Source organism: Eulemur rufifrons, chromosome 29 (genome assembly GCF_041146395.1).
Source record: "Eulemur rufifrons isolate Redbay chromosome 29, OSU_ERuf_1, whole genome shotgun sequence".
Lineage (NCBI taxonomy): Eukaryota > Metazoa > Chordata > Mammalia > Primates > Lemuridae > Eulemur > Eulemur rufifrons.
This window is the reverse complement of record NC_091011.1, coordinates 33875759-33893709: the sequence shown is the minus strand read 5'-3', so window position 1 is coordinate 33893709 and position 17951 is coordinate 33875759. Positions and strand designations below refer to the sequence as shown.

Genomic DNA, 17951 nt, shown 5'->3' with positions numbered 1-17951 from the left:
ATCCTGGAACTTGTTAAAACAAACATTCAATTTAGAAATGTTAACATCCATTAAGATATTGAAATCTAACATCCTAGAGCTGCAGTCCCTAAGCCCTGGGCCACGGACCAGGACGGGTCTGTGGGCTCTTAGGAACTGGGCTGAACAACAGGTGAGCAGCGGGCGAGTGAGTGAAGTTTTATCTGCATTTATGGCTGCTCCCCATCCGCTGCATCACTGCCTGATTAGAGCTCAGGGATCCCACTGATTCTGCATTATGGTGAGTTGTATAATTACTTCATTATATAATACAATGTAATAATAGAAATAAAGTGCACAATAAATGTAATGCACTTATCTTCTTGAATAATCCCTAACCACCCAGCCCCCCGATACCTTCCCCCGACCCATGCCTCCCCAACCCCCGTCCACAGAATAACTGTCTTCCATGAAAGTGGTCCCTGGTGCCAAAAAGGTTGGGGACCACTGTCCTAGAGTAATCCTATGAAATTCTCATAGTTACAATTGTTAGTTTTACTTATTTTGTATCAATTATTTAATCTTTTTAGAAAAGGTTAGTCTTTTGAGAAGGAAGAGAAATAGAAGGGAAGTCCTTTTTCTTTTTAAATTTTCATTTGAAATAATTTCAGGCTTATAAAAGCTTACAAAAATAATACAAATTGCTCCTGCATACCCATCACCCAGCTTCCCCAACTGCTTCTCCTGCTCCTGCTATTAATGCTACTAAGAGCAAACATTTATTCAGAGGTTAATTATTTGCCAGGCTCTGTCATACACAGAATATCAAACTTGATTTACATAATGCTCTAAAATGAGGATTAACATCATGATTTCTTGAGGAAACTAAACTACCAAAGGTTAAGTAACATGTTCAAGGTCACAGCTAGTAAACAGCAGGGCAGGGATTTGAATCAAAGACTGCCTGATTTCAGAGCCCGTGTTATTACTCACTAAACTACCCCACCCAATTTGAGAACGTAATCATTTATTGTCTTAACCTAACATCTTATTCCAAGTATAGGTCTTATATCCCATTTTAAATTATTTAAAAGGTTTCCTCTTCTCAATATGAGGCAGGGACTGCTACAGCCTACAAATAACCAGCATTTGAGAAAACCACCACGCTAAGGATATCTATTATATAACCAAGATATTCACTCAGAACACAGTCCCCCTTGAAAGTACCCTCAAGCAAAGTCTAAAGTCCTGACCCAACAAACACTACAGTTAAAAGGGCAGGAAAAAGTCATATCTAAACAAAAGAAAGTTCAAAAACAAGAAATGACAGTCTCTCCAGATCAGAAGGCATCAATCAGCACAAAAATTCTGGCAGTAGAAAAAAAAAACAGAGCTTAATGACACTGCTCCCCGCCGCCCCGGCAAAGGATCACACCAGCTCTTTAGCAATGGTTCCCAACTGAAATGAAAAGACTAAAAGATAAAGAATTCAAAATATGGATTGTAAGGAAGCTCAATGTGATCCAAGAGAAAATGGAAAATCAACTCAAAGAAATCAGAAAAATCATTCAGCACATGAATGAAAATTTTACTAAACAGATCGATAAAAACAACCAAATAAACAAAAAGAACTCTGGAAATGAAAAATTTATTTAGGGAAATACAAAACACAGTGGAAAAGTTTTAAGAATAGGTTAAGCAAAAACAAGAATATCAGAGTTTAAAGACAAGTCTTTCAAATTAATCCAGTCAAAAAAAAAGAAAAAGAAAAAAGAGAATTTCCGGCCTGATCAAGAATGAGACCCTATCTCTAAAAAAATAGAAAAATTAGCCAGGCATGGTGGTGCACACCTGTAATCCCAGGTACTCAGTAGGCTAAGGCAGGCAGATGGCTTGAGCCCAGGAGCTGGAGGCTGCAGTAAGCTATGATGACGCCACTGCACTCTAGTCTGGGTACCAAAGTGAGACCCTGTCTCAAAAAAAAAAAAGAACCAAATAATCAAATAAAAAACCTATTTTTGGAAAATCTATTTGAAGAGATAATATAGGAATACTTCTCTGGTCTTCCTAGACATTTAGACATCCAAGTACAAGAAGCTCAATGAACTTCTAGGAGATTCAGTGCAAAAAGCATACCACCAAGACACACAGTAATCAGACTGGCCAAAGTCAATATGAAGGAGGAACTCCGACAGTCAGTGAGACAAAAATATCAAGTAACTTACAAAAGAAAACCCATTAGACTAACAGCAGAATTCTCAGCAGAAACCTTACAAGCCAGAAGGGACTAGGGTCCTATCTTTAGTCTTCTTAAACAGAGTAACTGTCAGCCAAGAATTCCGTGTCCTGCGAAACTAAATTTCATAAATTAAGGTGAAATAAAGTCTTTCCCAAAACAGCAAATGCTAAGGGAATTTGTCTCCACTAGACTATGAGAAATGCTCAAAGAAGTTCTAAACATTGAAACAAATGGTCAATATTCACCAGTATAAAAACACTAGAAAGTAAAAACTAATAGCTCTGATAAAACACTAACACAAGGAAGAACACAATAATCACCACGAGGACTGGAACAATATCTCATATATGAATATTAACATTGAATATAAATGGTCTATATGACCCACTTGAAATATCTAGATAGATGGAATGGATTAAAAAACATAACTCAATATCTGCTGTCTCCAAGAAACCCATGTAACTTGAAAAGATTCTCAGATTCAAGGTAAAGGGGTAGAAAAAAATATTTCATGCAAATGGAAAGCAAAGGCAAGCAGGTGTAGCTATTCTTATATCAAGCAAAACTGACTTTAAGTCAACAACAGTAAAAAATGACAAAGACAGTCATTATATAATGATAAAGGGATCAATTCAATAAGAAAATGTAACAATCCTAAATATATATGCACCTAACACCGGAGCTCCCAGATTCATAAAACAAACACTACTAGACCTACAAACAGAAATAAACAGCAACACAGTAATAGCAGGGGGCTTCAACACTCCACTGACAGAACCAGACAGATCACTGAGGCAGAAAATCATCAAGGAAACACTGGACTTAAAAGGGACTGTAGAACAAAGGGACCTGAGAGACATTTACAGAACATTGTACCGAACAACTGCAGACTATACATTCTTCTCATCACTGCATGGGACATTTTCCAAGACAGACCATATATTAGGTCTTAGTTAACAAATTTAGTTAACAAACATAGAACAAGTCTTAGTTAACAAATTTTAAAAAGTCAAAATCATATAATACTATGTATTTTCTCAGACCACAATGGAATAAAACTAGAAATCAATCCCAAGAGGAACTCTCAAAACTATACAAATACATGGAAATTAAACAACCTGTTGTAGAATGATCTTTTGGTCTATGATGAAATCAAGATGGAAATAAAAAAATTTCCTAATTCAATAATGGTGACACAAACTACCAAAACCTGTGGGATATAGTAAAAGCAGTGCTAAAGAGGGAAGTTTCTAGCACTAACTGCCTACATCAAAAAGAAAGATCACAAATTAACAACCTAATGTCACACCTCAAGGACCTAGAAAAACAAGAACAAACTAAACCCAAAGCTAGCAAAAGACAAGAAATAACAAATATCAGAGCAGAACTAAATAAAACTGAATCCAATAAAACAATACAAAGGATCAATGAAATGAAAAATTGGTTCTTTGAAATGATAAAACTGATAGACCACCAGCAAAAATTAATCAAGAAAAGAGAGAGGATTAAAATAAACTCATTCAGAAATGAAAAAGGAGACATTACGATTGATACCACAGAAATACAAAAGATAATCTGAGATTGCTATGAACATCTCTATGCACATGAACTAGAAATCTAGAAGAAATGGATAAATTTTTGGAAACATACAATCTCCCAAGTTAGAATCAGGAAGAAATAGAAATCCTGAACAGACCAATAATGGGCAGCAAGATTGAAATCAGTAATAAAAAGTCTACCACCAAAAAAAGAAGAGCCCAGGACCAGAAAGATTCACAGGCAAATTCTACCAGACCTATAAAGAAGAAATGGTACCAATTCTACTGAAATGTTCTAAAAGATTGGGAAGGAGGGAATCCTCCCTAACTCATTCTACGAAGCCCTTAACACCCTGATAACAAAGCCAGGAAAGGACACAACAAAAAAAGAAAACTACAGAACAATTTCCCTGATGAACAAAAATCCTTAACAAAACACTAACAAACCAAATCCAAAAGCACATCAAAAAGATAAATCACCATGATCAGGTGATTTATCAGGGATGCAAGGATGGTTCAACATATGCAAATCAATAAATGTGATTCACCACATAAACAGAATTAAAAACAAAAACCAAATAATCATATTAATAGGTACAGAAAAAGCATTTAATAAAATCCAGGACCCTTCATGACAAAAACCCTCAAAAAACTAGGCATAGAGGGAACATATCTCAAAATTATAAAAGCCATATATGACAAACCCATAGTCACCATCATACTGAATGAGGAAAAGCTGAAAAGTATTCTCCCTAAGAACTGGAACAAGACAAAGATGCCCACTTTCACTGCTTCCATTCAACATAGTACTGGAAGTCATAGCCAGAGTGATCAGGCAAGAGAAAGAAATAAAGGGCATCCAAATCAGGAAAGAGGAGGTCAAACTATCCCTATTTGCTGATGATATGATCTTATATCTAGAAAACCCAAAGGATTCCTAGTATAAATAAATAAATTCAGTAAAATCTCAGGTTACATAATCAACATAAATAAATGAGCAGCATTTCTATACATTAACAACAGCCAAGAGGGGAATAAAATCAAGAACTCAGTATCATTTACAACAGCTGCAGAAAAGCAAAAGCCCCTAGGAATATACTTAACCATGGAGGTGAAGGAGCTCTACAAGGAGAACTATAAAACACTGATGAAAGAAATCATAGAAGACAGAAACAAATGGAAAAACATCCCCTGCTCATGGATCAAAGAATCAATATTGTTAAAATGTCCATACTGCCCAAAGTAATTTACAGATTACAGGAATGCAATTCCTATCAATTACCAAAGCCATTTTTCACAAAATCAGAAAAAGCAATCCTAACTTTCATATAAAATCAAAAAAGAGCCCAAATAGCCAAAGCAATCCTACACAAAAAGAACAAATCTGGGGGCATCACATTACCTGACTTCAATTATACTACAAGGCTACAGTAACCAAAACAGTATGGTACTGGTATAAAAGTAGACACATACATCAATGCAACACAATAGAGAACCCAGAAAGAAAACCATATACCATTGATCTTAGACAAAGCAGACAAAAACAACACTGGGGAAAAGATGCCATATTCAATAAATGGTGCTGAGAAAATTGGATCCCTATCTCTCACCATATGCAAAAATTAACTCAGGATGGATTAATGTAATGTAATACCTAAAACCATAAAAATTCTAGAGGAAACCTAGGAAAATTTTTTCTCAACTTTGGACTAGGCAAAGAATTTATGACTAAGACACCAAAAACAAATACAACAAAAATGAAAACAAATGGTACTTAAATTAAAAAGCTTCCACACAGGAAAAGATATGATCAACATGGTAAGCAGACAACCTACAGAATGGGAGAAAATATTTGCCAACTATGCACCTGACAAAGGACTAATATCCACAATCTACAAGGAACTCAAACGAATCGGCAAGAAAAATAAATAAATAACCCCATTAAAAAGTGAGCAAGAGACATGAACAGACGTTTTTCAAAAGAAGATACACAAATGGCCAACAAATGTATGAAAAAAATGATCAACATCACTAATCATCAGGGAAATACAAATTAAAACCACAATAAGATAGCAACTTACCCCATCAGAATGACTGCTATTAAAATGTCAAAAAACAATAAATGTTGGCACAGATGTAGTGAAAGGGAACACTTATACACTGTTTGTGGGAATGTAAATTAGTACAACCTCTACAGAAAACAGTATGGAGACTCCTCAGAAAACTAAAAGTAGATCTACTATTCAATCCAGCAATCCCACTACTGGGTATCTATCCAAAGGAAAATAAGTCATTATATCACAGGCACATGTACTCATATATTTATCACAGCATAATTCACAATTGCAAAGATGTGGAATCAATCTGAGTTCCATACAATTGACGAGTGGATAAAGAAAATGTGATACACACACACACACACACACACATGCACTCACCATGGAATACTACTCAGTCATAAAAAAGAATGAAAGAATGTCTTTGGCAGCAACTTGGATGGAAGTGGAGGCCATTAGCCTAAGAGAAGTATCTCAGGAATGGAAAAACAAATACCACACGCTCTTACTTATAAGTGGGAGCTAAGCTATGGGTACATATGCTCTTCCAGAGTGCTATAAAGGACACCGGAGACTCAGAAAAGGGAGAAGGTGGAAGAAGGGCGAGGGATGAAAAATTACCTATTGAGTACAATGAGTACAAATTACCTATTGAGTACTATTTGAGTGACAGGTACACTACAAGCCTAGACTTCACCTGTATACAATTCACCCATATAACAAAAAACCATTTATACTCCCTAAATCTAAAACACACATAAAAATCTAAATTTATTTTCTTTTATTAAAAACAACATGTGAAAACCCAATGCAATGGTCTGCTTACCTTGCGAGCAAAATCCCCTTTCCCTTTACTGTAGGCTTTGTTCTCAAGGAAATCATACACACAGTGAGCCAAAGCTGGGGATGCTTTCATCATTTCAGGAGTTAATAATAACTAGCAGAAAAATTTAAAAAAAGAGACATCTTTAACCGATAGGATGCTGGAAATTAACTTTGTTTATAATTTTAGCTCATAAAAAGCAAAGAATTTTAATTTTATATTAAAAAAACCCAAATATACAGTTTAAAATAAAGTCACCCATAATTTTACGATTAACAGTTTGGTGTATATTCTTCCTCGCTGCTATTTTGACTTTCAGTGCATCTAATTGAAAGTTGTCCAAATATATTTACTATTCTATTTTCAAGACCTTATAGCTTATACTAAGAAGATTCACATTAGAAAATTGTTATATTATTTGCATAATAATTCTAGAGTTAACATTAAATAGAAAAAGAATTTTATGAAATAAAGTACACAGAATAATCCAAAATAAAAACTTCTAAGTGTTATAAAGAAGTCCCAGACAAAGTACTGCTTTCATAACTGCTAATAATAACTTAACATTCTAGTTTAGTTCCATCAATGGAACAAGTTTGACATATTGCGTTCTTTAGCTAAGAAGTATACAACACAGCCACACTTAAAAGGTACAGTTATAACACTAGATTTGGAAATGGTGGTTATTTTCAAAAATCATATAAATAAATGATATAGATATTAATGGAACTGAAGTTGGTACTTTAAAAAAAATCAAAATGTTTGATAAGGGTCTCGACACCAATGATATCACTCAGCTTTAAGCCAAGAAAAGACAAAAATGAATTACAGCAGAGATTCATATTTTTGCTATACTTTCAGTACATAATAATCACATGGAATTACACTTATAAACAAACCCAATCACAGCTATAAATATTTAAGAGAGAGAAAGAAAACCTTCTAAACAAAATATCCAGTATATTTATTAGCTAAGTTTTACTAAATTCTAATGCTAGTCAACAAACATTTTCCATCAAAAGCCAGATAAAAATTATTTTAGGTTTTGTGGTCCATAGAATCTTAACTGCAGCTACTCAACTCTGCTGTTTGCAAAAGCAGCCACAATCATAAATGAAAGGGTAGCTATGCTCCCTTTTAACTCTTGATAAAAACAGGTAGTAGGCTGGATGAAGTCTGAAGGCTATAGTTCGCTAACCCCTGTTGTAGAGGCTGGGGAGCTAAATAAGGGAACACAATAAATCTGAGCTGATGCTTTGTCTAGTACATCAGAAAACTGTAAACCACTAATTAGTATAAAAAACTATAAAGTGATATTATATCTGGCATCTGAGCACTCAAGTTTAAAACAAAGTTATTTCTGGGAGTCTTTTTGATGCGATAAGTAATTTGTAAGACATGTTTTATTATTCCACAAAAGAAAACTATATGCCCAGGACACTTAACAGTTCCTCAGCTCTATCCCTCTCTTAAATTACTCTATAATTTTAGAAGCCTTAGAATCATTATGGGCCATGGGAGGCAGCTATACGCATTTCTCTGGGAATAAAATCTGCTAGCCTTTGATACACCACGAAGAGCTATTTTCTACTGAATTGGAAAGATTGAACTATTTAGACCACCATAAAATACTGAGTCTTTAAAGTAATCTGGAATGGCTGTGTGGGTGCACATAGTCATCTAAACATGAATGAGCAAAATCCCTAACACTGCCTAGAAAACTAAGTTAATCAATAAACACAGAAATAGTGTTTATAAATTACTGAGCAGACTGCATATCACATTTGATAAGCTGCTCAAAAGTGGTTGCTATCCCATTACTAAAATAAAAACATTCTTTAATAAAGAGATGTTATATCTGTGTGCTACATTAAATGAAAATCTATGCACGATAATAAACATGGACTTACTTGCAAATATGCATTTAGATCCTTTTTTCTCTTTTCTAAAAAATCTCTATCCATATTATTAAAAGTCTTTTTTCCAGGAAGTTTCAATATACTTGATAGATTTTCAAACTATAAGATAAAATACAGTCAAGAGTACTTCTTAGTTTTTAATATAAAGACAAAAGAATTTCACAAGTGACAATTTCTCTACATATCAAAAGCATCTTCAACAGATAATTTTGCAATATATATTTATTATATTAAGAAAAATAAAAAAACATAATATTGTCCAAATATGCCCAAAATACAGTTCTAATGTTATTTATTATAAAAAAGTATTTTCAATTAAAAATAACAAATTTGGATAATTGATGAAGACAGATATTGGCCATGTGGGGTTTCATTTTGTATTCTAATTCTGAGATTGTTCAAAATTTTCATAATAAATGATATTTCTTCATTTTGTATTCTAATTCTGAGATTGTTCAAAATTTTCATAATAAATGATTTTAAGAAATACTTTCCTTAGTAACTCACTGACTTGTGAATAAAGTATTGGCAAATAAAACTTTTAGTGATCAAAGTTATGAGTTTCCAGCTTATTAAAATATCAAATAAATATTTTTAATATTAATGACTTCAATCAATTAATCATTGCAATAGGTAATTATCAAAAGTTTTAAGGCAAATTTCAAAATATAGATAGTAGCTTTATTACAACTTTATATATATATACAATTATAATAAACACAGATACCTCTTCCCCATCAACTACCTTAAAAATAAATTCATAGATTAACAACAAAAAAATTAAGAGCTATCAGCATATATTTTATCTTGTATAAATAAAAACACAAAGTAAATGTATATAATATAAATCTAGCATTTACATAGTTAACATTTGGGTGCATCTTTAACAGTCCATGATGGAAATCTATAATGCCACATTAAAACACAGATTTTTAGCCATACTATGAAAGCTGCTAAAATAGTATAAAAGCAAAGTCATTTAGCTAGTGACTATACCTCGCCAACAGCCTACTACCTGAAATTTCAAGCAGTCTCATTGTTTTTCCCATGTGATATGTATCCTAAAGTGAAATAAACTTTTTAAAACCATTCTTTGTTTAAAACAATAATAATAACATCATCGGCCGGGCGCGGTGGCTCACGCCTGTAATCCTAGCACTCTGGGAGGCCGAGGTGGGCGGATCGTTTGAGCTCAGGAGTTCGAGACCAGCCTGAGCAAGAGCGAGACCCCATCTCTACTAAAAAATAGAAAGAAATTATATGGACAGCTAAAAATATATATAGAAAAAATTAGCCGGGCATGGTGGTGCATGCCTGTAGTCCCAGCTACTCGGGAGGCTGAGACAGGAGGATTGCTTGAGCCCAGGAGTTTGAGGTTGCTGTGAGCTAGGCTGACGCCACGGCACTCACTCTAGCCTGGGCAACAGAGTGAGACTCTGTCTCAAAAAAAAAAAATAAATAAAAAAAATAACATCATCATCTTTGTAAAGAAAACTAATTCCCAGTGCAGAGATGAAAGAAGAGGAAATGAAGAGGATTAGGATAGTTTCCATCCCCAAACAGGAGATTCTGATAAATTATTAAATGGAATGACAAATCTGATGGTTGCTTGGAGCTAAAATGTGAACATGTTCATATGTTATATATGAAAAGTAAAAGCAAGTCTTCTGCTCCAGTCACGGCAAGAAAAAAAAAAGGATAGCGGCAATTTATAGAGAAAATGTTATACTATAGTGATATATACAGATTTGGTGATTCACAAAAGTATTATTATAGAAATGGGTCCTCACTGAATATCACATGTCCAACAGAGAACACCTGGTTTTATGAATTAAATTCTTTTTAAAAAAATAATACTTAATAGAAGTAAATTTACTTTTTCGAGGTAGTCCCCCAAAATACTTAATTTCCTGTAATATTACTTATCCACATTAAACTACTGACTCAATTTTTGAGAATGTATTCTGGCATTAGAAGTATTATGGGCCTGAACTGTATTCCCTCAAAATTCATATGTTGAAGACCTACCCTCTAGTACCTCCGATTGTGACTATATTTGGAGAATGGAGCTTTAAGGAGGTGATTAAGTTAAAATGAGTCTCTCAGTGTGGGACCTATTTTAATCTGACTTGTGTTTTTATAGGAGAGAATTTGAACACAAAAACAGACACCAGAAATGCAAACACATAGAGAAAAGGCCATGTGGGAACAAAACAAGAAGGCGGCCATTTAGAAGCCAAGAAGAGAGGCCTCATGAGAAACCAAACTTGCCAATCCCTTTATCTTTGATTTCTAACTTCCAGAACTACAGGAAAATAAACTTGTTGTTTAGGCCACCTAGTCTGTGGTAATTTGTTATAGCAGCCCCAGCAAACTAACATACCAACAGAATATAACAATATCTATTAAAACAATTTATTTCAGAAATTTTAAAATATTAAACCTTATTAATAAGAAAAAAAATTCAACGTCACAATAACACAGTTATTTTCTCCAAACTTAAATTATCAAAACAAACTCCTTTTTAAGTTATCTGTCCACAACAGAAACATAAATCACTAAAAGTTTCCTCAAATTGTAAAAGTAATGGAAGGGGCGGCGGGCAGGGGAATTTTATATTCTATATTAACTTATAATATGCTTGCTATTTAAAAGATCTTTTATAAGTACAAGTAAAAGGTAGCACATTCCTTGAAAGGTAATATAATTCCCTCTGCTAAAAATTCAGAACGAAAACATTTTTAAAAGGCATGTCAAAGAAATTAGAAATTTATCAAAAAAGAACTCAAATAAATTAAAACAGTATTTCAATGTTTACAAATAAATACTATATGTAAATCATAAACATTCTAAAATTAAAGATCTTATCTTTCCACATTAAACATATCCAGTTTAGATTCCTAATGCACTGAAAAATTTAAAGAGCAGGCTTGAAATTTTGTATTAAAAGAATTCAAAATCTGTTGATTATAGGTGCATACTTTTATTCAGTTGCCTTAATGAATACTTAATGTTATTATTTAAATCAGTGGTATTTATTTTATCTATATTTATGTAGCTCTCACTCAATAAAACAGAAATTCACAGTAGCTACTGGAATATAAGCTCCTAGAGGCAAGGATTTGGTCTGTCTTGTTCCCTGTTATATTGCATCAAGAAGGGTGCCAGGCATATTGGAAAAGCTCAATAAATATTTGTTCAACATATGAATGAGCAATTCAGGCCATTTCAAAAATCACTTGACATATAACATTTCCATTTTTTAAATTAATTTTTATAAATCTTCTCCATAAAATATCAAATTAGACTATTAAAATCTTTAAAGAAAATAAATGACAGTTCATATAGTCAGACTGGGAAAAATTTATATCGTAGTTAAATAAATAAAATGAAACTTGTTTTAAAACAAGTTTACTTCAAGAGGTCTATGAGTTAACATTTAATCATGTCTATAGGTTGTAACGTTACCAACTGTTGAAATACAAGTCACTGCATTTTTCTTCCATTATAAAAGATTTGAGTTTTAAAGGTATAGATAAGGCAGAACTAAAAAGCAAACAGCATTTTATTTACAGTTGTTTAATATTTTACTAAAACCTAATTTTCATTTAAAATCTCAGTTTTTAATTTCTCAAGCTCTGTGAGCAATCTAAACACTTAAGTAATCACAACCACTGTGACTTCATAAGAAACACTACCAAAACAAGTCCACTTTAACGACATTGAGTCATTAGAAAAGGAACTGTGCCACATCAATTTCATTTCATTTTTGGTGCTGTACTGAAAAGGGAAATTTGTGCATAAACTGTCCTCCTAACAAAGTTTTATTTTAAAGCATGTTCTTCCCTTATATTTGTCAATATGTAAACATAGTGTTTACAGTCCTATCTTAGAACATTTAAATTAGGCAATGATTATTGTTCTTAATACTAGAAACAAACTTACAACTATTCGAACAAAGAAAATTTTGTATTAAGCCAAATTCCCATTAATTGCCAAGTAAATAAAACTACTCTTATCAATCCAAATTATTTTTTAAATTATCATATTTGGTTAAAGTGTAAGGATGGGAAGAAAGAGATATATGAGCTATATGCTTTTAAAACAATATCAAATAGGGTATATTTGAAAAAGTAAAGCAATTATTTCTTCATCGTGGGGCAGAAAATTCTTTTACAGCTGCAAACAAATCAAGCTAAACATGAAGAAAAGATCTATTCAACACAAGAACAGACATGTCCACAGTTATTAATTTCCTTATGAATAGAATTCAAAGTAGTCCTTTTAATAAGGGCTTCAGAAGTCAACACTAACCTTTTGTATTTAATCATTTTTAAGCTATTAATAGTTTATCTCACTCTATCTGTAAAATATTTTAATGAGATCATGGCGCCAACCATATTTTTTCACTATTTTAAGTGAAAAGGATATTTTCTGATTTTCAAAGTAGTATAATGTCATTTCAAAGCTACAGCGCAATCTGGTGTTACCTTTAAATATTATTTTTATTGGCTTAATATCAGTTGTGTATCTAAAAACCTTGAATAATTCAAAGACTTTCAAGAGTTAAAATAAATGTCATATATCACCTATTCCAATTCATCTGGTGATATCTATTTCTAAGTTAAGGAGAAGATAAAATATTTAATAAAAAAAATAGGACAGGGAAATTATTTCTTTACATTTGTTATCTTTAGGGGTTCTTATAGTTACCTCTATAAAACAACAGGGTTGTATTCAGTAAGAATTAAAAACATTATTTGGTAAATATTGTGGTTCAAAACAAAGCAACGGATCAAAGATTTAACTGTTACTGTTGGATGAGGCTGCCATTTAAAATAACTATGCTTAGTTTTGAATTATACCTGTAAAAAGAAAGGCACAAAATGTCTTACAGCAATTCTCATCCCAACTTCAAACCAAACCCAAATATCTTTGTAAAGCACAACATACACAGACACAAATTTAAGAATCAGAAATATGCATTCATTTTAATTTTCCAAGGTATATCATTGATGTTTTGTCACTAGTACACAATGGTTAGGACTGGTTATAGTTCTCAACATTTAATATTTTGGTTAAATGCTCAAAATCATTCTAAGATTTATCCTGATTACATAAAAAATGCTTACCTTATTTTCTTTCATTAGCTTTGGTCAGTATCTGAACATCCTCAGAACTATTTGGAATCAAAATGAAATCAAGAAATAATGTAAAGTATGCAAGTTTTAAAAATCTCATTACCTGTTCGGTGATTCTCATGTGGAAGTCATGAAAGTCACTGTAACGACGATAGGTCTTCCACATCTCCTCACTGTTTAGATTGCGCCGGTGTACTGTGATGGCATATAATGCATACGTCTTGCCATGATCATTACAAACGCCTGCCACAGCATATGGGTCATAGTCAGCATATACTAGTCATTTAAAACAAAATGAAGAGGAACAAAAGACACAAAAAGGAGGAAGGTGAAGAGCAAAAACAAAAAAGACAACATGAAATGAAGAAGAATCTGAAGTGACAGACTGACACAAAAGGATGTCACGAAAAGATAAAATAGATCTCCATGTTCTACCCATAAGGTATTACATATGATGGCTATAATACAAAATAAACTACAAGTTTATGATGACACTACCAACCAAAAAGTGATGTCTACTATGGATTCTCTCTCATCTCAAAGAGCTATTATTAGTGATGCTATCACAGCACCACCTCAGAAGGTAACATTATAGTCTCTTAAATAGAACAGAGGAAAAATTACAAACAAGATAACCTTTTGTACTAGCTTTCACTATTCAGTTGTATTTCAATTAAAATCTTTTCAATTAGACAGCAAAAGCCATAAGATAAAGTTTATCTTCTGGCAACTTTCTTTCTTTGATAATATTCAACAATTTTAAAATGTAGTTTATTCTGGAGATCTTTTTTTATTTAAAAGCATTTTCTTACTGATTTGCCAGAGATCATCCAAGTAAGGTAATTTTTAAAATCAAAGTTTGTTTCCATTTTATATTAACCTTAAGGAGATTGGCCGGGCGTGGTGGCTCACGCCTGTAATCCTAGCTCTCTGGGAGGCCGAGGTGGGCGGATCGTTTGAGCTCAGGAGTTCGAGACCAGCCTGAGCAAGAGCGAGACCCCACCTCTAAAAATAGAAAGAAATTATATGGACAGCTAAAAATATATATAGAAAAAATTAGCCGGGCATGGTGGTGCATGCCTGTAGTCCCAGCTACTTGGGAGGCTGAGACAGGAGGATCGCTTGAGCCCAGGAGTTTGAGGTTGCTGTGAGCTAGGCTGACGCCACGGCACTCACTCTAGCCTGGGCAACAGAGTGAGACTCTGTCTCAAAACAAAACAAAACAAAACAAAACAAAAAAAAAAAAAAAAAGGGAGATGGACTTTGAATCATTTTCTTTAATTTTTCTTCTTTCTGATTTTCCATCTTTTTTTAAAAAGAATCCTAAGGACAATCATGATTTTCCATTTCTTCATCTCTCTGTGCTCTATTCTACTCTAGGTTCAAGTCTCCACAAGTTTACTGAGTGTCCTCTCATCTGTATCTGGTCTATTTTTTAATCCATCCTCTGACTTTAATTTTAATCACTGTATTTTTTGATTTCTATAATTTCATTTGGTTCTTTTTTCATATTGCTTATTCTTAGGACTTATCTCTATGAATATTTTTAACATACTTATCTTAAAGTCTACTAAGATTGCCACCTCCAAGATCTCAGGACACAAATCATCTCATTTTCTGAGTCTGCTGACTGTCCCTTATTGTGGTTCATATTTCTTCCTGTGGCTTTTAATTGCTTTTTGTAAGCTCATTTTCAGCAGGTGTTGCTTCTCCCTGGCTGTTCTGAGTGCTCTGGGCGATGGAGGCATTCACACTGAGCAGTGTCACCACTTCAACTGCTGGTTTCAACGGTTCAGAAATAATTTTAATATTAACTCTAAGGCTTGAAACCCTGTGGGGTATACAATTACTTGAGGACAGCTAAATCCAGACACACCCATGTTGGGATTCAAGCTGAGCTTTCAAATTCTTGTGAGTGAAAGATATCATTTCTAACCATGATCTTGACAGTTCTTATCCTTTCTGCTGAAGGCAAGCTAAGTTTTCCTAGGTCTTCTTTCATATCAAGCTGCCTTTTGTGACTCTGGGCTTTATGTAAAGGACTTGATCCCAGCTTCCCATAGCCTTGGCCCATTCTGCCTCTTCTAAACTTTACAGCATGAAAATGCTATCCAAATCAAGACAGCAGTCTTTATGTTACTATAAGCCCCTTGCTTCAATACCTCTTCACTTCCCTGAATTTGTTTTTCCTCATGGTCTGTGGGACTGTAGATATTCAACTTTGGCTATTTTTCTAATATTGTTTTCAGCCTTTCCATGTGTGGGAGACAGGATTTCCCACCGTAGTTTAGACTACCATACTAACCAGAACTCTAAAATTGATTTTATAATAATGGATAACACGGATCCATAATTGTGAATAAACATGGTCAAATTTTGGAGCTAAATATTTTGCATATAACTGGGCAAAGGAAGGTTTGTATGATTTCTTCATAAATTACTTCAATAACATAAAAGCTAGAAATCAGTATGGGCAAGAGTAGTTGGACAGAAACTTCTCTCAGGCTTTCATGAAAATTTTCTAAGATATGCACTTTCTTCTTGAAAGTGTTTTTTATTCTCTTTCCATCTAATATCACTATTTCTAATTAGGCAAAATACGAGACTAGGAATAGACTCCAGTCATCTTGCTCTACACAGAGGCTTTAATTGTAGGTAACACTATTATTCACGTTCACCTCACCCAGTCAACTTTCTCTCACAGAGCTATGCATATTAAACAGCACACCACTTTTTCATCAAGTTAGAAAACCACCGTTTCTCATGCAGTTAGAATGGCAACAAGGTAATGCTTTATCAGTTGTATCCAAAATAGGTTTGGGAAAGGAAGACAGAAAGCAGAGGCCAATTAAGCAGCTAACCATAACCAATTAGGAATTAACATGAGCAAGGAGAATAGCAGGAACAGAAAAGGAGAGAAGAGAGTAACATAAGAAAACATCCTAAAAAATAATCAGGACTTGTGACAAATTGACAGGCATGGAGATCACCCAAGGTGCATTCACAATAGGAATAATGAGGCTATTATAAGAGAAATGCAGAAGACAGAAAGGTAATTTGATTTAAAAAAAGATAACCAAAGGTTACATATATTGATTTTGAGAAGATGGTGATATAGCCAGCAGATTTTGTTTTCATTAGGCCAATGCTACTCATAGCAGGTAATCTGCAAACTATTTCTTACTAATCTATAATTAGGTAAAGAACTAGTATCAGAATGTAAATCAACCTCATCACTAATCACACTGTTTAGTTTAGCCAGTATTTTTTAAAAGCAAGATTTCTCAATGAAGGAAACAAAACACATTAGAGTCCACAGACCACTCTTTGAGTAGCACTGTACTAGACTGTAAGTTCATTCTTCCTATAACAGAAATGTTAAAGATAGGGGACCCAGAATCAAAGTGATTTTGGAGTCCAGTTGGTAAAATACATATTTATTGAACAAACATTCATATATGACGCCTATCATGTATAATTACTACTGTAATTAGTTAATCCCATAAAAATACTATGAGTTGTTATATAAACTTGCTCAAGTTCACCCAACTATCAAGTGGCAGAGCTGGAGTTTGAGCCCAAGCAATTCAGTCAAAAAGTTGTACACTTAACCATTATACTATGTTGTCTCTTTAGTATCCCTTATGTAAGTTTGTCTGACAGAAATAATTTATAAAAAATGTCTAGCATAGTGCTTCTATATATTTTAAGAAGCTAATACTTGTTGAATAAATGAACAAATGGACAAAGCAGCTGGAAAATCTCAAGCCTCAGATGAGAGAAAGATTGGCATTAGAAATACAGACATGAGTGTCTTCCTCTAGACGGAAGGAAAAAATGGAATAATTGTATCAAAAGCTAGAAAGAAAAGCAACAAGATCTCTGGTTTTATTGACAATAGTTTTACGTAATGATTTTTAAGCAGAGTAATCTATGCATCAACTATTTGTAAAAGATAAAGCAGTAACAGTATCATAAATTATAGATAACTTATTCTAGAAATCTGCCAAGAACACAATGCAAATTGAGACTCCAGCTCCAGTGAGAAGCAAAAGAAAACAACTTAAAAAAGATGCAAATTAATATCTTCTAAACTACATTTATACTATAAAATCTCTTCAGTATCTGAAATGTAAGCATTGAATTGAGGTATATACCTCAGGTATGTTTATACTATAGTGTGTAAAATGGCAAACACACTCCAATATTGTAGGAATAGTGAGAGGCCAGATAAGAAAACTATCATTATTTAATATTCATTAGTATTATCTAATAT

General features: G+C 33.4%; 1 protein-coding gene across 3 annotated transcripts in view; it reads right to left on the bottom strand.

Annotated features, from left to right (window-relative positions):
* Positions 1–17951, bottom strand: part of SNX13 (sorting nexin 13) — a 141191-nt gene that overhangs the window by 12777 nt on the left and 110463 nt on the right. For 2 of the 3 annotated variants that reach the window (XM_069462704.1, XM_069462705.1), the window contains 3 exons: positions 13779–13918; positions 8526–8633; positions 6619–6729 (listed from right to left, as the gene is read on the bottom strand). In XM_069462704.1, coding sequence (XP_069318805.1) covers positions 6619–6729; positions 8526–8633; positions 13779–13918 — 359 coding nt within the window. Of the gene's footprint in view, positions 1–6618; positions 6730–8525; positions 8634–13778; positions 13952–17951 lie in introns of all 3 variants that reach the window. The other variant, XM_069462706.1, reaches the window with a different exon arrangement.